General features: G+C 48.0%; 1 protein-coding gene across 5 annotated transcripts in view; it reads left to right on the forward strand.

Moving 5' to 3' along the window:
- Positions 1 to 20,288, forward strand: part of EML1 (EMAP like 1) — a 180,269-nt gene that overhangs the window by 145,216 nt on the left and 14,765 nt on the right. For all 5 annotated transcript variants that reach the window (XM_034642088.1, XM_019797772.2, XM_002917465.4 and 2 more), the window contains 11 exons: positions 1,868 to 1,997; positions 5,444 to 5,593; positions 6,374 to 6,443; positions 8,532 to 8,642; positions 9,479 to 9,574; positions 11,185 to 11,319; positions 12,002 to 12,101; positions 13,144 to 13,298; positions 15,288 to 15,413; positions 15,660 to 15,791; positions 18,416 to 18,483. In XM_034642088.1, the coding sequence (XP_034497979.1) occupies positions 1,868 to 1,997; positions 5,444 to 5,593; positions 6,374 to 6,443; positions 8,532 to 8,642; positions 9,479 to 9,574; positions 11,185 to 11,319; positions 12,002 to 12,101; positions 13,144 to 13,298; positions 15,288 to 15,413; positions 15,660 to 15,791; positions 18,416 to 18,483 (1,273 nt within the window). The remainder of the gene's footprint in view (positions 1 to 1,867; positions 1,998 to 5,443; positions 5,594 to 6,373; positions 6,444 to 8,531; positions 8,643 to 9,478; positions 9,575 to 11,184; positions 11,320 to 12,001; positions 12,102 to 13,143; positions 13,299 to 15,287; positions 15,414 to 15,659; positions 15,792 to 18,415; positions 18,484 to 20,288) is intronic.

Below are 20,288 nucleotides of genomic sequence, written 5' to 3' on the forward strand. Positions count from 1 at the left end.
ATTTAGGATTGTGCTAAGTAAGCCACTGTTGTAAGGACTTAGCCAGCACACAACTGTAACAGACTCAGTATTTCATGCACACTGATTTTTACAGCATGGAGGGCTCTGCCGTGCTGCAGAGATGGCCTTACAGCCTCTTTATTACCCATCCACGTTCTGTGCCTCCTCTCATACAAAGAGAATGGACGCAACCACATGTCCTCTAGCTCTGGGCTCGCGTGTGCCTGCTTTCTTTTCCCTTCTGTCATCTGCTGGGGGCTCCTGAGTCCTGCAGGTGTGGCGGCCACGCAGCCCCATGAGCTCAGATTTGGGTGAGGGATGAAGCAAGGGAAGAGGTTTTGGGTGAGGACGAGAGCAAGGGCAGAGGCCCAGAGCTGGGTGCGAGAGACACATCTGGCCAGACAGGTGGATGCAGGCAGGTGCTTGCGGCCAGGGAGGTTACAGAGGGGAGAGCAGGCAGGGAGCTAGACGTTTAGATCCAGCAGGTAAGACAGCGGGCAAAGGATTTTACGTGGAGGAAGGACGTGGTGAAATCCCCTTTGGGCCTTGATGGGTTTGGCAGCAGAATGTAAAATGCCCCAGGGGAGCAATAAGAGAGCCTGGGGTGCCAGACCTGTGATGGGCCAGTCCCAGCAGATCTGGGGAGGACAGAGCCTGGTGTTAGCATCCTCACGGGAGGGTCCACGGAACACAGTGCCTGGCACACTGCCTGTCTCCAGGATGAGCATGTGGGGTTCTTATTCACTAGTCAGACTTACCGTACAGAGTGGAGCGTGCATCACACGCATGCATGCGAGACCAGAAATGCACGCACACGGTAGCACAAAACCGCCCTCTTCATTTGTAGGCGTTGTTGCATGTGGCATTGTGTGAAGATCCTTAGGAACAAGACTTACACAACACTAACCTGTAAATGTGGTGCTTCTGACAGTGTAATTACTCCATGACTTCTTCTCACAAGTTTCCTCTCTGCAGATGATTTTTCTGTTGAGTTCTGTGCTGCTGTGGCTAGTTCCAAACCGCCCGATTTAACTGCCGTGAGTTCACAAGGAACTCACCAGATGTTTTCTCTGGTCTTGTTATCTCCTGAAAGCCAGCAGAAAACCCCAACTTATTTCTTTTTAAAACTACACTTGTCCCATGTCGATGTATCACTGGGTTTTCCTTTTGCCCCATAATTTCTCGAAACACCGGAAGTTATTTTATTATAAAAATGTTTGTTTTAGAAGGTCCTATTTCACAATGCCGCTCTCTAATGGGTCTTTTGTTCCTTTATTTTCTTTCTAGCTTTTCCTTGAGACTTTTCCTACTTGCGTGCACCCTAGCATGTACTTTTGCCGATTTTGTGTTCTTTACACTTGAAAAATGTGTCCAACATAAAAGATGCATAAAGTTATATTTTTCCATTACGATATAACAAACCAATTTCAATATTGAAAGAAATCTTATGAATTTTGATACTGAAATTGTATATACATTGAAATCAATAAAAAAATTTTAGTGGATTTCTTGTGTTAGTTGTAATTTTTTGAGGTGGCATTTTCCCCCCTCCTGATGATAAAGAAAATGTAAGCACCAAATCTCTCATGGAAAAATATTGGAATCTAGTTTTTCCCTGCTCTTTTATAGTTTCTCATATGTCTCACGTACTTAAGTAAGCAGCATGTCAAACATAAACAGGGTAAAAACTTTCGTTTTAAGCTGTTTAACGTTATGTTTCAGTTCTTTTCCCCCAACACGTTACTTAGAAATCACATGAAGGGTAAAATTTCCCCCTTTTATGTTAAAAGGCTAAAGAAAAGATACCATTTGTTTGCAGCTACGCTGGCACTGAGGTGTCTGACTGATCTCTTTGTTCTTTTTGTAGAAGAAGGATACGTAAAGATGTTTCTTCGCGGACGCCCTGTTACTATGTACATGCCCAAAGAGCAAGTGGACTCTTATAGCTTGCAAGCAAAAGTAGAACTACCAGCCAAGAGACTGAAGCTGGAGTGGGTGTATCCTTTATCCACTGACTGCACCTGCTGCGAGGTTTAAGTTGACCCATGCCCTGAGCTTAAAGTTTAACTGTGGGAATTCAAAAAACTTAAGGTCCCTTAAGCTTTTATTTATTTATTTATTTATTTTGTAGAGGGGGTGGGGGAGGGGCAGAGGGAGAGAGAGAATCTCCAGCAGACTCCCCGCTGAGTGCGGAGCCCGACGCGGGGCTCGATCCCACGACCCTGAGGTCATGACCTGAGCTGAAACCAGGAGTCAGACACAACCGACTGAGCCACCGAGGCACAACCAAGTTCCCTCAAGCTTTTTTAAAAAAACACCAAAGTATTCTATTCTCACTGTAAAAAAAATCAATTTAACGGAAGGAGCCACGTGTTAGCACCCAGTACGGTGGTGTCCTGGCAGAGGAGGGGCTCCGTGAGGCCTGCCGATCGTGCAGGACGCTGACTTACCAGTCCTCCTGCTCTGTTACGTACTCCTTACTTTCCCGAAAAGAAAATATTCATAGGCTGGACAGGTTTTGTTTTTGTTTTTTTAGAGAGTCGTGGGCAAATGCATCACTTTCCGGCCTGAATTTTAATCTTTCCGACAGAACAAATGTGGTTAAAAACTAATACAAAAGCAAGCTTACTGAAAATCGCAAAGCGGTAGAGTTTAGGATTCTAATGAAATTGAAAGAACTGATTATTTTTAACAGTAGCTATTGCCGGCTTAGTCAGCTCTGCGGGCAGATGGAAAAGCCAGGAGCTCTACCTGCTTACCTGGGAACAGGGGAAAGGCAAGGAGACACCGAACTTACACACTTTGGAAAATGAGACTATCAGAAATTGAACCAAACTGTGCTGGCAGGAGGGTCTTACACCCAAAGAGTGGAGGACACCCTGGAAGGAAGGACAGGCATCCCCCCTCAAACCAAGTGGGAGCTGGGCCCCCCTTGGGAGAGTAATTGAAGGAGTAACATCAGGAATACCCCAGTACTGAATGAAGGGAGTCCAGTGAAGGCGTAAAGAAAATCGACATGTAGCGTAGATAGAACGCTGCTTTAAGAAAAATAAAAAGCCCCCCCTCCCCCGCCGCCACAGTCTGAGCCACAGAAATCCCAGTCCGCCCTAGCACTAATGTTCTTGACATGAAGCTGTTGCAGCCTTCATACTTCGAGGTCTGGAAAAGTCAATGAGCTCCAGGGAGAAAACTCCTGAAACACAAAGAAACAGAGCCTATGAAAAGGGGTGAATGAATGTCTTTTTTTTTTTTACTTTATTTTTCCTTATTTAATTTTACTTTATTTTATTTTATTCTGTTTATTTTGCTTTAAAGCAAGCTTGCAGAGGCCACCTTCCAGTCCGCGCAGATTTTAAGACAACAAAAATCCTTTCTTCACCCTCAAATTTTTATTGAGTACCAGTTTGATGCCAGGCCCCGAATATAAATTCTAAGAAGTTGGTTTTTTTTTTTTTTTAAAGATTTTATTTATTTATTCGACAGAGATAGAGACAGCCAGCGAGAGGGAACACAAGCAGGGGGAGTGGGAGAAGAAGAAGCAGGCTCATAGCGGAGGAGCCTGATGTTGGGGCTCGAACCCATAACGCTGGGATCACGCCCTGAGCTGAAGGCAGACGCTTAACCGCTGTGCCACCCAGGCGCCCCTAAGAAGTTGGTTTAAATCAATGCTGCTGTCATTTCAGTTGGAAGAATTGCTATTTGAAATAATAGTATCATATTCTTTGGGAATATATTTTTTTACATTTTCAGACTCAGATGTCATAAGCATTTACGTGTGTCTGTTTTGGCACACGTAGTCGAAGTGATTCACCTCTTCTTTAAGTCAATAATGGTTTACATTTTAGGTTCAATCATAGCTGGAAAACATTCAGAACACATTTTTTCAGCCTACTCTCTATTCATATTTTTAAGATGTAAAATGGTGGGATTTACTTCAAATAAATGAGACTTCTGTTAGATTAGTTTTTCACATCTAAGTTCAAGTGATGTTTCGCTCCCAAAATAGTTTGCAGGGTTTGAAAGTACACATGTCAAAGTCTTAACAGAGGTCATTATCTCCAAGGAGGTGGGGATGGTTGTGGCAAGGAGGATCGAAGTTTCTTACCCTTGACATATGTATGTGGGAGGGTTGTTTGCACCTTTTACAAGTACTTTTATAATGTAAGAAAAAAATATAAATAAAGGATTTAGGTCCTAGATAACAATAAAAAATAAGGTTGACTCAATAACTAAGGTCGATACAAATCAGTTACCAGTATCTTAAAATTTATTTTTAAATACTTTAAAATAAGGAATGTCAGAGTTCCGAGGTCTTTTTGGAATAGTCCTTTTGACCTCACAGTGCTCGGTAGTTGGGACAATGTAGTCACCTCACATTTTCAGATTTATTTTGTATTTCACACAAACTGCAAATCCCACAGCCTGTCATAGGGATTTGATTCATTTCCCAGCCATGATTCTAGAGCCAGAGCCAGTCCTCTGGTGAAGCCACAATGTAGTGGTGATGTCAGTCCCCAAGTTGGACGATGGTGGGATGGGATAGGCAGCTGGGCGATGGCAGCCTGCTCCCCCACCTTCTCTCCTGTTCCTGGAGTCAAGCCGTCTCCTGCGACAGATGGACACGCAAGCGGAAAGGAGAATGAGTGCACTATAGACCTCGAGATACTGAAGTACATCTGAGCAGGTGGTACGATAACTAGAGGAAGAGAAAACAAATTTTGGAGCAAAATATTCCAGCATTCTTGCGAAGGGTCAAAATACAGTTCCCAGGTGATTTTAATTCTAGAGTCAAGCTGGTTAGGTAGTGGGCCTTTCAGAAAACCAGCCTGGCAAAATTTATTTTTTTTAAGATTTTACTTTTAAGTAATCTCTACACTCAACACAGGGCTTGAACTCACAATCCCAAAACTGAGAACCACACGCTCCACTGACTGAGCCAGCCAGGTGGCCCTTGGCAACATTTAAAGGCAGACTAGTTGTGAAGAAGACAGGCATCCACAGAAAATCCAAACAGTTCAAGAAAGAAATTTGGGCTTGGCTGTGGCTCCCAAGGTCTATGATTGATTGGCTCAGTTCAAAATAGTTCCTTTCTGGTAACTTCACAAATGTCCACTGCAGTTATTTTCAGTAAATAAAATAATAAGTTACATTTTTGATCCAGCTGAAAAATTCAGCTTTCAAAATATAATACGTAATTTCTACAAACAAAGCCCCATCTTATAAAAATATGTATTCACCTCAACTCAATGACCATTTCCACCTCTATCACCTGCCTGTTGAGAGTCCCATGTATTCGGCACTGAGTATTCACGATTTCACGTTATTGAATCAAGAGAAATTGATGGGGAGAGTCTTACGGAATTGTGTCGTCTGTCCCTGTTGAATAGAGCTGATGTGTTGTCAGCTCTTGAAGGAAATCAGGTTTCTCTTGACACACACAAAGCTATGGCTACCGGGGTCGCGACTGCCGGAACAACCTGTACTTGCTTCCGACGGGGGAGACGGTGTACTTTATTGCGTCCGTGGTGGTGCTGTACAACGTGGAGGAGCAGCTGCAGAGGCATTACACCGGCCACAATGACGACGTGAAGTGGTGAGTCCTCACTCTCGTGCAGATAGCGTCACAGGAAAGATGCCCGAGCTGAGATAGAACTAAAGAGAAGAGAAGAGATGGGAGAGAACTGGGTCTTTTGGAAAAGCTCTTCTTCATATTCTGCATTGTCATAGCTAGTGGTTGGCTAGTTACCTAGCTCTCAGACACTAGAAACTAGTTTAGTTTCCATCCGTATAACACGTAATCATAACCAACAGTATCACCCAAACCAACACTTCCCATAGATCCCCGTTTGGAGGCCTTCTTAGCACAGATGCTAATAACTTCTGATTTGAGTTCTGTTTTTTTAATAAAAATGTTCATGCTTATGGCTGGGTTTGCTGTAATTCTTTCATTTTTAATTCATTCATAATTCACCTATAGGTTTTGACAGGGAGTTTATGTATCTCAGAAGGACGGGTGGTTGAATAGGTGGTTTTTCCTATTTCTATTTATCTTAGATCCCTGGTCAATTATGAAAATCCTGTTGGAAAAAGATGATATTTTTGCTGTTTAACATACTTAACAAAGATTGTTGTAGGAGACTTGGTATTTTCCAAGCAATGGATGCTTTCTCCTTGAGTTTGGAAATTCTCAAGAAAGGGTGGAATGAAATAGGGACTAATTGTCCAAGGTTGTTGGGGTGCTCAGGGAGTTTGTCATGAGAAGTCAGGCACCATATCATTCTCATATTTAAATTTTTGACTAGATTATATGTGGCCAAGAGAAAAGTAAAGCTTACTTTAAAGAGTGGTTGTCTTAAAAATATCCTTTTTTTAGCCTAGCGGTTCACCCTGACAGGATCACAATAGCAACGGGACAAGTCGCAGGCACATCTAAGGATGGAAAAGTGAGTTGAATTACCTTTTCATATTTTTATAATGAGCTGTTAACTCGATTTCATCTTCTGGAAACATTTCGCTGATGAGTAAGCCTACCAGTTAAGGTATCTGAATACTTCTTAATCCCTCATTAGAATCTTTTATTGCAAAATTTTTTTTTAATTTTATTTTTTATTTGTTAGAGAGAGAGATAGAGCACAAGCTGGGGCAGGGACAGAGGGAGGAGCACACTCCCCGCTGAGCAGGGAGCCCGACACAGGACTCGACACAGGATTCGGTCCCTGGATCCTGGGATCATGACCTGAGCCAAAGGCAGACACTTAACTGAGCCACCTAGGTGCCCCACAAAAAATTTTTTAAAAAAATAAACTTTATTGCAAATTTTCTTACAGTGATCTTAAAAATGCCTCGAACGTGCCTTAATTTCAGCCAGTTTTTAAATAGCATTGTTGTTGCTGAAGAATTCAGCAATTCTTAAGATACTTACACACATGATACTACAGTACCTTGTATTCCTATATTCGTGACGTCACCCTAGAGCCATCAAAGTCTGCAGGAGAGTTTTGACACAAGTTTTATAAGCACATCAGCAAGACTTTAACTTGAATTTTAAGGAAGCAGAGAAGGAACTAGTGGACTCTAACAGGCAGAGAACAACGTGAAACTGTCTTCCAGTTGGCTCTTGTCCGCAGTCTGTGGTCCTTGACACGTCTTATCCTAAACTCCCTGTAGCTTTTTTGATATCTACTTTGTATAGCTTATTCTTGCACTGTATATGAAGCAAACCTCATTACACGGAGCATGTCCATTTTTACCAGCATGTTTTCTTCCCAAAAACATGAATGCTGCCATTTTTCAGAAAATATTTTAATAACATCAATTTTAATTATTAACTTTATGCTCTTTCCCATTAAAATTCTACACTGAAGGGGCGCCTGGGTGGCACAGCGGTAAAGCATCTGCCTTCGGCTCAGGGCGTGATCCCGGTGTTATGGGATCGAGCCCCACATCAGGCTCCTCCGCTATGAGCCTGCTTCTTCCTCTCCCACTCCCCCTGCTTGTGTTCCCTCTCTCGCTGGCTGTCTCTATCTCTGTCGAATAAATAAATAAAAAATCTTTAAAAAAAATTCTACACTGAAGAAGTTAACAGGAAGGATAGAAATCAGCTTACAATTATGTAAATACACATAAATGGAGTAGGGGCTTCATCTTTTTTTTTTTTTAATGTTATGGCTTTTAAGTCTGAAATCAGTAGCATACCATGTGTTCCTCCCTCTAGTGGATTAAAAGGGTATTTCAGTTCCTGGCATTGAAATTGAATCAGAACTTTGGAGCCAGGGAAGATGGGATGGCTCTCCGAGCCAGTCCTTCAGTTCAAGTGCAGAGAGACGCAGAGCCCATCTGACCGTCTGCAGACACGCAGCTACTCAGAGCAAGCCCAGCCTGTAGCCTGGCTCACCTCACCCCACTCTGTCCCCCTGGGTTTATGCTAGTCCTTTCCCAGTCCACCTGCTGATCGTTCTAGGACACTTTCTTCTATTGAGGGAGAGAAGAATTAGGACCATTCACCTTGGAACACAAGTGAGAGGGTTTTGAACTAATGGTAAAAATTCTAAATTTCATCTGTGCATAATCGATTGCCCGTTTTGCTCCTGTGAGACCCAAGAATGTCAAACTCTCAGTACTATTTGGTGGTGACCGTCTTGCTGAATTTAGATGTATTTACACCTTAGTGACAGTACAGATTTTATAAGAACAGCCCTTGCGTGAGATTCCACTTTCCTTGTCATTTTTCATTTTTAAAATTCGGACGCCTCTATATGCCCAAGGGAGCACATCAATTCCCGTGGTACAGTTATGAAGAATTGGCTATTCGAGATGTAAAACCCGGTGGACCTCCCCTGAAGTTACACTGGCCGCAGGGGCCACGATCTGCTGCAGCCGTTGGGAGTGTTTCCTTGAGGCCAAAAGGCACAGTCTTCAAATGCAGGAAAAGACCTTGCGTTTTGACAAAACTGAAGTCTTGTAGCTTCGAGGTAAAGATAAATCTGCCCGTCCCAGTCGGTGACTCTCTCTCTGCATTTCCTTCTAAACAGCAACTGCCCCCACATGTGCGCATCTGGGACTCCGTGACACTGAATACACTGCACGTCCTCGGAGTCGGGTTTTTTGACCGAGCCGTCACCTGTATCGCGTTCTCGAAATCTGTAAGTGCAGCCCCGTGGGTACTGGAGCCCTGGTTCACAGGGAGGAGAGAAGCCGCTCAAGGTTGAAGAGGGAGGCAGTTAATGCGCTTGCTGGCTGCCTGGATGCATGCGCGGATCTGCAGGCTGGACGGCATCCTGCTCCCTAGGTCCCCTCATTCAGAGGCCACATGTGTCCCCTCGGGGCCACACACATGATGGAAGGAGGCCCTGCAGCGCTGTCATCGTGTTCCTCTAGGCGATTTTGCCCGCTCTGACCTTGGATGTCGCCTGCCCGTTAGTAGACGGCTCCAGCGTGTCTCTACCGTCCCTACACGGGCTGCCTGTCCGTTCCAGCAGTCGGAGGGGCCTCGTGGTCTCCCAGATCTTCCTCAGGATGTGCCCATTCAACAGATCCACCCTATAAACCACTGTTCCAGAAATTTATGTCCACACGCATGCACGTGTGCACATCGGAACCCCACGTGCCTCAGCCGCAGGGCCTTTGCTCCCGCACTGCCTCCCACCCTGCCCCCGCCAGTCCCAGACGTGCGCCGTGCGCGCTGCGGGCACTGGCTCCTCCAGGAGGGGGCGCTGCAGCCCCTTAGGAGGCTGGTCTTAATAGACCCGAAGGGGCGGGGCCGCCCCGACTCCTCTCTGCGCTCCTGTCCCTTCCTCGCCCCACTCTTCACCGCTGTCCCGGAGTGGCCCGGGAAGCAGGTCTCAAAAGCAGTGCGTACACATTCTTTAGCCAAAATGGACTCTATTAAAAGGAAAATTAATGCTCATCGTTAATTACTTTTAACCTATTTTATTCTCAAATGTAGTCTTCCTGGGAATACCTTTTTTTTTTTTTCCAGAATGGAGGAAGCAACCTGTGCGCGGTAGATGACTGCAACGACCACGTGCTGTCTGTGTGGGACTGGCAGAAGGAAGAGCGGCTGGCGGACGTGAAGGTCTCTCTCCAAGCCCGACACGGGGCTCCATTGTCGTGTCCCCCGGTGGAGCCTTCTCCTAGCTGCCTCCCAGGCCCGGGTCCCACTTCTCGGTGGGCCGCAGGCTCCCCATTCCCTGTGCGGCCCTCGGGCCTGACACCAGCACCCAAGAATCCCGAGTCCGCGCATCCCCGCTCCCAGGGTGCGGTGCCACGTCCCGGCAGGGTCTCTCCCCCTCTTCATGACACCTGAAAGGTTTCCTTCTTCCTCGTTTTACAGCCCCTCCCCTTCTAATCCACTCCCTTGTTCCCGTTCCCGGCTGCTTCGTTTCATCCCACAAATGTGTGCTCGTGCGGTCGAGGGGCGCTGCAGGCATGGCGGTGTGGGAGATGTGCCCCCCCACCACCAGAGAGGGGATGAGGAGGTGGGGACGGGTCAGGAGCAGTGAGGGAGAGGTCAGCACGGCCAGCATGGGGCTTGTCCAAAGCTGAGTGGCCTCGGCAAAGGTGGCAAAGGCGAGCAAGCGCCCCTGCCAGATCCCAGCCCCTCCCAGTGGACTCTCCCTGTAGGGGGTGTGCTCGGCTTCTCTTTACCGCCTCCGAGCCATCTTGCACGATAGGTCACCCAACTTTCCTTAAGCTTTCTTGTATTTTCTTCCTATGAAATCATGAATGGATCCCAGTTGTTACGGAATTGACTTCAGATTGCCCGTCCTGTCATCTGTTAACCTTAGATCACCTTACTTCCCGAACATTAGGGTTACCATCCATTGCCTTATCTTTTTCCCTTGAGTGTCTGCGATACAGGGTCCATATTCTACCCTGGCATGTTTCTTAACACCTGTTTACTAATATTCGGGTCAAGTATTTAAGTTCTTGCTAGGTTGCTGGGTTGAAAGTAATCAGAGGCAAATTTTTACCCAGGTTTAAGGCGTGTAACTGAATTTCAAGCAGAAGGAACAATCAGGGTCAGATTTATCCGACCAAAGTGCAGGTGCTGGAAATCCAGAGAACAGGGTCAGGGTGGTGCAGTGACACCGAAGAGCCAAATCCCCCACCCTGGAACCCCTGCCTGGTCACCAAACCACCAGCAGAGTCTGAGGAATTAAACCAGGAGGGAATCACAGAGCAAACAAGACAGCCAAAGTCAGCCAGGAGTGATGGAGCTATATAAAATCCAGATTCCTGGGCCCCTCCTGAAGACTCCAGTGCCTAGATGGGGCTGAGGCCTGACATCCATCCGCATTGTAACACACGTCGGGTGATTCTGTTTTCAGCCTTGGCCGGGAATCTGTGCTCAAGATGAGAGCAAATTCTTGGATTTTTAAGTTTCCACCCACCCCTTCAGCAAGAGTGTGCTTTGTGCCTGCTCCTGCTGGGTCCCCCCCCCCCCACAAAGAGAGGAGCCGTGGTCCCTGTCCTCAGGGCTGTGGTCCGGGGGGGGGACAGACAGACAAGGAGAGGTTATGGCACCTGGCAAACATAAGTTGACTGTGAAAGCTGAGTTCAGTGGGGAGAAAAATCAAGAGGCTTAGGGCTTAACCTGGATGAGTTATTTGTAGTTCAGTGCTGTTTATTTTCTGAAGTGCCTTAAGAGATTTGAGACATCTGATTCTCCTGTTTTGCTCAAAGTGTTCTAACGAAGCCGTGTTTGCTGCGGATTTCCACCCCACGGACACTAATATAATAGTTACCTGTGGAAAATCACATCTCTACTTTTGGACATTAGAAGGAAACGCCCTTATTAAGAAGCAAGGATTATTCGAGGTAACGTTAAATTGCATTTGTTTTATCTTCACTGAGTGTTGCGTGTGGTCAGCTGGCTTCTGCGGGAGTTGTGAGGCCTTCCGCCGTCTGCGAAGTTGCTGTAATTGCGAATCAGGAAGTGCCTCTGGGGCGGTAGTGATCAAGAGTATTCCCGGGGATCCCTAACAGAATCGGGGAGCCCCTTGTGTCTCTGTGGGTAGCCTTGGTGATGCTGGCAAGGAAAGATGGAGCCGCATAGGGAGAAGCGCGGGGACAGTCGCCCTGGAGGCCGGGCGTCCCCTCCCAAGTGTGGTCCTCGCAAAGAGCAACCAAGAAGGCATGCGGCCTGGTGAGCACCAGGGACAGCGCCTCCTTCCCTGGGGGGCCTCGTGCCACTGCCCCACGAGGCCCAGTTAGAGGACCGCTTTATTCCGGGGCCAGGGCTCTGTTCTGGAGGCTCTAGTCATGACCACACAGCCCGCCCCATAGCCCCTCTGACACCCTCCCCTGCTCCAACTGTCTGTAACTTCATAATTACCAGAAATTTCTCTATTTTAAAGCAGGTAATCTCGCGGCCTAAGTTATAGAAGGGTAGATAAAAATGAAAGTCACACAGCTCGGGAGCAGGGTGCCTCTAGGTCGTAGGAATACGACTAAGAGGAGGTCTTGACCTAATAGTCTGTGTATTCACAACATTCTGCAGAAGCAAGAAAAGCCAAAGTTTGTCCTCTGCGCGACTTTTTCTGAAAACGGTGACACCATTACCGGGGATTCCAGCGGCAACATCTTGGTGTGGGGAAAAGGTAACACAGGCTTGTCCCCAGAGCAAAAGATTGGGGGCGGATCTTATACGCGGTGAAGGCGACTTCTCTAGGAATTGTCTATGAGCACAATTAATAGGGTTACAACTAAATCCCAAGTTTTATAGGCACAGACGCACATGGGCATGTGTGTAACTTGGAACCTTAAAACTAGAACAGAGGAGAACAAGAAAAGCCAAGAACTGTTCACTTTCTATCACTGCAGAAGGCTTCTTGAGCCCAAAATATTTTGATGGAATAGCTTTATTAGGAGATCTGTTAACACATTATAATGGTGAAGCTGTCGGTGACTATTTATTTAGCTATAAAACACTTAAATAACTTTCCTGGTTCCTATGGCTTCCGGCAGACAGCTATTGAGAACTAATTCTGTGCAAGTCGGCATGCTAGCCGCCGAGCACACCGCCGATCCGAAGCTTCTGCCGTCAGGGAGCCCACAGCCGGGTAAAGAGGAGCCGTTACTCGGAAAACACCCATCAGTTCAATTCAGTGAGCATTTGCGGCAGGAGGAAAGGAAAACACACCATCCCTGTCTTCACAGGGCTTCGAGTTTGGGTTGGGGGTGAAGGTGGAAAGAGACCCTGGATGTGATTTCAGGGTAACGTGGTGACTTCTCTGGCGCCCCCACGTCTGCGGGGGCAGGTGCTTCCCACGTCGCTCCATTTCACCCTTAGCGGGATCCTGTGGGATGAGCAGGAGCCCCATTACCGACAAAAGGGAAACTGAGGTGTAGGGCAGTGAAGTCACTCGTCGAGGATGTGCACTCAATCCCCTGTTCTTCAGCGTGTGGAGTCCCACCGCGATCTCTCCACCCTGGGCTTCCTGGGAGCGTGTTCTCCTGAATCATAACCCAGGGCGCACTTGCCTCATGCTGCGTGAGCTTCTGGAAATTGTGTCCCTTGTAGATTCACACAGCAGAGGTGTCCTCACCGACAAGATCACATTTTAAAACTGAAGCGAAATGGGATGGACAGAGGCGAGCCTTTCGATAGCGTCCTAAGGATGGCTTTCTTGGTGTGTTTAGGTACGAATCGGATAAGCTATGCTGTTCAAGGGGCCCACGAGGGCGGCATTTTTGCACTTTGTATGTTACGGGATGGCACGCTGGTGTCGGGAGGAGGGAAGGACCGCAAGCTCATTTCTTGGAATGGAAACTATCAGAAACTTCGTAAAACTGAGGTAAGACAGCAAGCAGCATTATCTAAATTCCTTTTTTTATTCAAAATTCATTTTGAACCTCCTAAAACTGTTACACTAACTAGTTTTCTTGTTAGTTTGAAATCTTTAGCTTACTGTTTTGAAAATGGTTTAGATAAACTTTTATTAAAAGGGTAACATTTTATTAAAATCATTGGAAGCGGTTTAAGTGTAACTACTAAAATGGACTTAGGTTTGTAAAATTTTAGGTTGTAACATAATTTACATTTAGAATATCTTTGTAATAGAGCAATCTCACTTTTCCAAGGGAATATTATCCACATTTTGATTTATCATTCAGTGCTTTCTTCTTGGGGCACCCGGGTGGCTCAGTCCTTTGAGTGTCTGCCTTCAGCTCAGGTCGTGATCCCAGGGCCCAGGGATCGAGTCCAGCATCAGGCTCCCTGCTCAATGGGGAGTCTGCTTCTGCCTCTACCCCTCCGTCACCCCCTGCTCATGCTCCCTCTATCTCTCTTTCTCAAATAAATGAATAAAATATTTTAAATTAAAAAAAAGGGGGGGTCTTCTTTTTCCTCTTTAATTTCCAGGTGTGACTTTGGAGACATTACCACCTGGAACTAACATTTACTGAGTATTTACGTTGTACATGGCTGAGTGCCAACATGTTCTCTAAAGCTCTGTCTCCTTTTAGTATCTGTTTTACCACCTTATTACCTGGCTGGCAGCCTTGCACACCAGCAGGAACCCAGGCAAGCAGCCTAATTGGCCTCGTACGCACTCACTGAGCTTCCTCCCCAAGGCCCCGGGGAGTTAGGAGCAGACAGACATCAAGGCAGGCATCAGCGTGAAGGTGGACGGTCTTCACCCCTAGCACTGAGTTGACACGTTATGGGACTTCTCCAGCCTCTAAGTCAGATGTGTACAGCACACACAACACATCACGTCCTGTAACACGTTCAGTGGGAGAGCAGCGTGGCCCGGTGCTCTGGCTATATGACCTACGGTTCTGTTCATGATCGCTCTTAATAAAGGAAGGCCTCTGCGGGAGCTTTGGAAATCACTTCCCCTTTCATGGAGGTTTTAATCATGCTGCCATTCTTTAGCCTAAGATTTGACCAGCATTTGATTGAACGGACACCTGTGTTAAATCATGACTGCGGCAGAAACTCCGAAGCCTCGTCCAGCTTCATAGAACATACGCGTCATTTTTTTAAGCCTCTTTTCACTCCTCTTCCCTGGCGTGAGTTATCTTCCCCTTTGCCGAAATCTGTGCCAACACACCGCACTGCAGGAGGAAGTTTGTAAGAGAGCCAGCGGCTTCTTTCCCTTCTAGACCTGGAGTGCCCGGAGTCCCCCAACGGGGTCTAGCTGCAGTCTGTTCCTTTTGTAAAGTGTGACAACCCGTGTTTATCTTATCATAGCAGATTGTTCTCGGCTGGAGTATTTGGAAATTCTTTGTCTTAAAATTTAGGTAATTCCTTATGTTTACTGACATGAACAGAGGCTTTCAAGACTAAGTCATGCGAAGTTGCCAAAGAATTTACCATTTTAAGTTACGGTAAATTTTAGGGACTCTTGTTATGTCTTGTTATTCTTTTCTCTCCTTTCCAAATTTTACCTGCTACTGCTGTCCAAAGCCACAAGAAGAAAAGAGTAAACTAACCAGTGTTATTTCTTCTTTTTTAATCCTATCAAGAAAAAGACACTTCATTTTTTATTGTTTACTCTTGCCGATTCTTTTAAGGTACATACATGTTTGGAGTTTAAAAGTCAGATGTGGGGTGTCGATCATTCATTCAACAAGTCCTGGCCATGGACCTTTCTATCTCTCCATGTTACCTGTACACACGTGTGTACGTGTGTGCATGGGTGCATGTGAGTGTGTATGTGAGAGAGAGAGGGAGGGAAGGGAAGGGAGAGAGGAGCTGTCATCATGATATATATAAACACATATTTGGAATGGTGGAGCTAATATTTAAGGACATTTTCGATGCTTTCTTTTCAATGTAGATTCCAGAACAGTTTGGCCCCATCCGGACAGTGGCCGAGGGGAAGGGCGCCGTGATCTTGATAGGCACAACTAGAAACTTCGTTCTGCAGGGCACTCTGTCAGGGGACTTCACACCCATCACTCAGGTACGCTCCAGCCCAGCGGGCCCACCAAGCACTGTAATTTGGTGCAATATCAGGATATCAGAAAGCATTACAAAGAGGAGATGATTCTCGTGTCAGTTTTGGTTGCTGTCATAGCTTAGGTTGGGTGGGAAGGGAAACCGAGGAGGACAGTCAAAAGCATGTGGTTGCCGTGGACACCCCTCCCCCGAGACTCCGAGTGTCGACTGGAGTGTTTCAGAGACTGTCATCTGTCTTGGTCCTTTGCAGGGTCACACTGATGAGCTCTGGGGACTGGCCATCCACGCCTCAAAACCTCAGTTCTTGACCTGTGGGCATGACAGGCACGCCACTCTCTGGGACGCTGTTGGTCACCGGCCCGTCTGGGACAAAGTGATAGAGGTAGACATGCACATTACACGGCGTTTTTCTTGTAAAAGTTCATCTGGAACACGTTCATTTATGTTTTTGCATGCAATCGATAGTGATAGAAAATTGTCCCAAAGTAAATGTCACCCAGTTTACCACCTTCGGTCGGCATTGCCTTAAACATTGCGTCATGTGGTCCCGTCCATGTCATCCTGAAGTTGGCTGGTGTTTGGGTCTCCTGAGCACAGAGTTCCTTCACCGGCTTCCCTGCTCAGAAGCCCCTGTCCTGAGCCCTCACACCGTTTACAGCGAACCTTCGGCATGAGTATTTACGCGGGCGACGTAATTTATCTCTACATTTGGAGTTTGACGCTGAGGCTTTAGTGTTCCAGTCGGCACCGCTGTGATCCTCACAGAAGGAGCTCAGATTGTGTATTGCCGGCAGGGACGTCCTTGTCCCACCTGCACGGAGCCCCCAGCGAGTGTCCTTACTGAGCACTGGGCACGTATGAGCCGTCATCCCGGCAGCAGCGGGGGCGCCGTATTGCTGAATTGGAAACTGAGGCTTAGCCAAGTCAACTAACTTGCCGTGGTCACTAGGTCAGCAAGTGACAGCGCCAGTGTCTACACCCAGCTCAGTCTGATTCCCCAACCCGTGGTCTTCCCCCACATGGTACTCCCTGAGTCCAAAGTATAGTATGTCCCATGTAGCCTGTGCCCTTGATGACATGTCCTGTCCCGTGACAGGCGCAGCCCCTCTGTAGCCCCCGCTCCTCCTCGCAGCCCCCACAGAGGCCCCGGCACTTCCTGGCACACCGGATCTGCATTTCAGCCCCCTTGCCCTTTGCCTTTCGAGAAGGTCGCCAAGGGCCTAGAACTGGCCATCACCAGTGAGCTGAGCACTGAAGCAACAAGGCCCCAGCTGGCTCGGAGGGAAGAGTGGGTGTGGCCCGGGCGGCAGGAGGGGCTGAAGGAAGTGGTGTCCTGTGTTGGACCTGTCCCCCTGGGGGGGTTGGAGGAACAGATGGGGAGACACAGCAGGGGCAGTGGCATCCGGGAGAGCGGCCTCCCCTGCTGCTGCTCGGCCACAGCCCCTCTGAGAGCAATCCCAGTGGCTCCATCCCCCTCCACCTCCTCTGACTGGTCACCCCTCAGCCTGACAGGAGGGAAGGGGCTCAGAACCAGGCGCCTGAAGGAGCTGTGGTTAAGTCCTCGCTCCTTCACCCACTGGCCATGTGGCTTTGGACAGCAAGCTCCCTGTGCCTCAGTGTCTTCATCTGGAAAATGTTAAGAGCCTGAATGAACTAATGACACAGTAAAGCTTCAAGGTGATCTCTCTGTGGCTCGGCAGCAGCCCTGAGCTGAGTCACAGCTCCCGCCTTGAAGAGAGCGTTGCTGAGAACAGAATCAGTACCTTTAAGTTCCTGGGGTCTTTTTTGAGTTTATGCAGTAGCATGTCAATACCTCTCTCTATTTCCATTCCCACGGGTACTTCCTTCTCGGTCTCCCTGTCACCAGTCTCCTCTCACTTTGGGCCCTTCTGAGCAATTCCTCCAAGTGACTTCTATTGAAAACACAGATTCAATCATGTCACACTTAATTTTTTTTTTAAGATTTTTTTATCGTTAAGTCATCTCTACACCCAGCATGGGGCTGGAACTGACAACGCTGAGATCAAGGGTCACACACTCCACTGCCTGAGCCAGCCGGGCGCCCCCGTCATGTCATACCCTTTATGGAAAGAAAAGAGTCCGTGTGGCTGTGTTCTTGTTTCCCAGCGATCTCAGCCCTGACCATGGCGGCACAGCCTACATTATTCGTGTCGTCCACACGCCTTCCATCCCACCTGGACATTCCACCTTGTGACGCTCTCTCTACCTGCCATTCCTCAAGTATGCCCCACACTGGGTTGTTTCTACCTCTTTGATCACAATCTTGTCCCCTTAACACCTGATCTAAGAAAATACTGATTGGAGTGTCTGCTCTTGCCTTCACCACCCCTGATCCTTCCTGGACCGGGAGGCCCGATTCCAAGGGTCTCGGCACCAGGAAGCCTCCTACCAGCCTCCCCGCCAAACTTTGTCTAACTCTCCGTCTCCCGGGATGACAGCTTGCTTTTCCCTCTGTCGCCAATCCCATTCCACCTTGTGTCAGAGTTAGTGACGGACACGTTAGTAATGAACACTAGACCCAAACCTGAACATGCCTTACTCGTCTAGAGATCCTTCCAGGCCGCCGAGCGTGCTCTGTGTGCCTAGGGGGCTCTCATCCAGTGTTAGTACTGGCATTGGGCACGGAGGTCCTATTTCCAGGGCATCAAGCACACCCTTCGACGGGCTGACCGTTCAGCATGGGGCTCAACCGAAGGGGCTCCCAAGACTGGGAGAAGAGCATTAACTCGTTGGTCTGTCCTCTGATTCCTGTAGGTATGAAAAGTAATTAAGACAGAAAGAGAAAAATCTCTAAAGGGATCAACATTTAGTATGACGGATTCGTGACCTTCGCCTGAGTAGGAAAACGTTTTCCTCTCTCTCGGAGAGAAAAGAGCCTTGTTTAAATGGGGCCACGTAGCCCTTTGGAACAGCTGTGCTTGTGTGTTGACTGCGGTAGCGCTGTGTCTGGCCATCAATTTTTACACTTCCTTTAAAATGTTTTAGGATCCAGCTCAGTCTTCTGGTTTTCATCCTTCAGGGTCTGTGGTTGCAGTTGGAACACTGACTGGGAGGTAAGTCGTGTCAGCAGGGCTCGTGCTTTCAGAGCGAGACGTCTGTGTGTCCCCAGGGACAGGCGCGGGGTAGCTGCCCCTCTCAGCTTCTAGCCACTCACCAAGAATTAAGCCAGAACACAAAACTAGCATGGAAGACAGTGGTCCTTCGCTTTCGGGATGTGGGAAAAGGTGACGAAAGACATAGACCCTTCTAGAAAAGCCGCCCCACCCACCCACGCACAGACGTGCACACGCACACACACATACACACACGCACACACGCACACACGCACACACGCACACAGGCCTGCCTACGATTTGGGGGGATTCATGGAGCTCCTCCAGCCCTGATCTGCAGCCTGTGGGAGGAGCCTCAGCTTTGGAATCGGGCGAGAAAGCATTTCAAACACCGAGATTTTAAAAATGATTTTCTTGCTGCCTTTAGAAAATGTAGCAACTGCCCGGATCCTGAGACGTGTGCTCAGAGGCAGCTAACAAGTACTTACCAAGCGCCTCTGACAGGCCGGCAGGAGGCCTGCACTTGAATCCCTGCTCTGCCGCTCGGCGGCTGTGTGTCTCTGAGCCAGCCAGACAACCTCTCTGAGTTCTTTCATTTTATAAACTGCAATGGTATTATCTGCCTAGACACACGGCGCCAACGACTGAAGGAGATGGCGTGGGAGGTGTTTTCTGGGGTGGCCTGGCAGGCAGTGCCGGTGGCTTGGTGATCATTGTTTTGTAATTTTGATTGCACTTTTGTATTGTTTGTCATAGTACCTGTATGCTTGTTGCGGTTTAATTCACATATTTTTGGTGATATCCTCCCATCTTTCCTCTCTGAAAAGCAAACCATTTAGACTCTGTTGTGATGACCGTGGAGTGTGTATAAGGAAAGAGTAACCACTTACAAGTCCCAGGTCGCAGTATCTTAAAAGTTGGGCACCTCATATCCAACAGAATTCCTCATGAAAATGTTCTACCGCGTGTGCACACGCACACACATGCACACGCATAGACACACACACCCTCCTTTTAACTCTCCCCAAGGACAGTGGAAGCTTCAGACCCAGCAGTCTCTGATGAGTGGCTGGTAGCCAGTGATCACCAGACCTACGTGCTGACTATTTGCAGCAGGACAGGGCCTGGGGACAGTGCCAGGATGCTCAGAATCACAGACAAGGTCCCGTGGGTGGAAGAGATGGCACGTGGAACCTAGTCCTTCCCTCCTTGTATGCCTCCCATATCTCTGGTCCTCGTGCCGGCCTTAGCCCTGGACGAGGCCGTTCATGGGGCTTCGGAGCACAGCCCAATCAGCCCCAGCCTCTCCACTTCTTATGTTCTGACCTCTGTTCACGTTCAATAGTGCGTTAAAGGTAAACGGTTGTTGAAGACTCAAGTCGAGAAGCCAAATCCAAATTTCAGGGGCCATCCAGGCCCCTGGAGTGGGAGGCGGGGAAACTCACGCTGCTCGCTGGCCGTGCCCGTGGAATGTACGGTGTCTGGGGTCACCTGGGTCTGAAGCTGCCATGGCAGGACACCCACAGTCCTTTTCATCCCTGAAACCCCTGGAGTCCCAGTGACTGCCACCAGCTGAGAACACACAGGCAGGAGAGTACATGTCCCGAGTGCCGTGTCCTTATCGGAGGATATGAAGCACGTCTGTATCCCTTCGAGCTTGCTTTAACACTGGGCCTCCATGGTGGTCTTGGCCCTTAGCCCCATTTTATAGTCGAGGACACGGGCCCAGACCAGTCCTGTGGCCAGCCTTCCGCCGCCCTCTCCATCCTGGCTTTCCCCTGGCTTCTGCATGCCAGCATCATTCT

Source organism: Ailuropoda melanoleuca, chromosome 14, assembly GCF_002007445.2.
Source record: "Ailuropoda melanoleuca isolate Jingjing chromosome 14, ASM200744v2, whole genome shotgun sequence".
Classification (NCBI taxonomy): domain Eukaryota; kingdom Metazoa; phylum Chordata; class Mammalia; order Carnivora; family Ursidae; genus Ailuropoda; species Ailuropoda melanoleuca.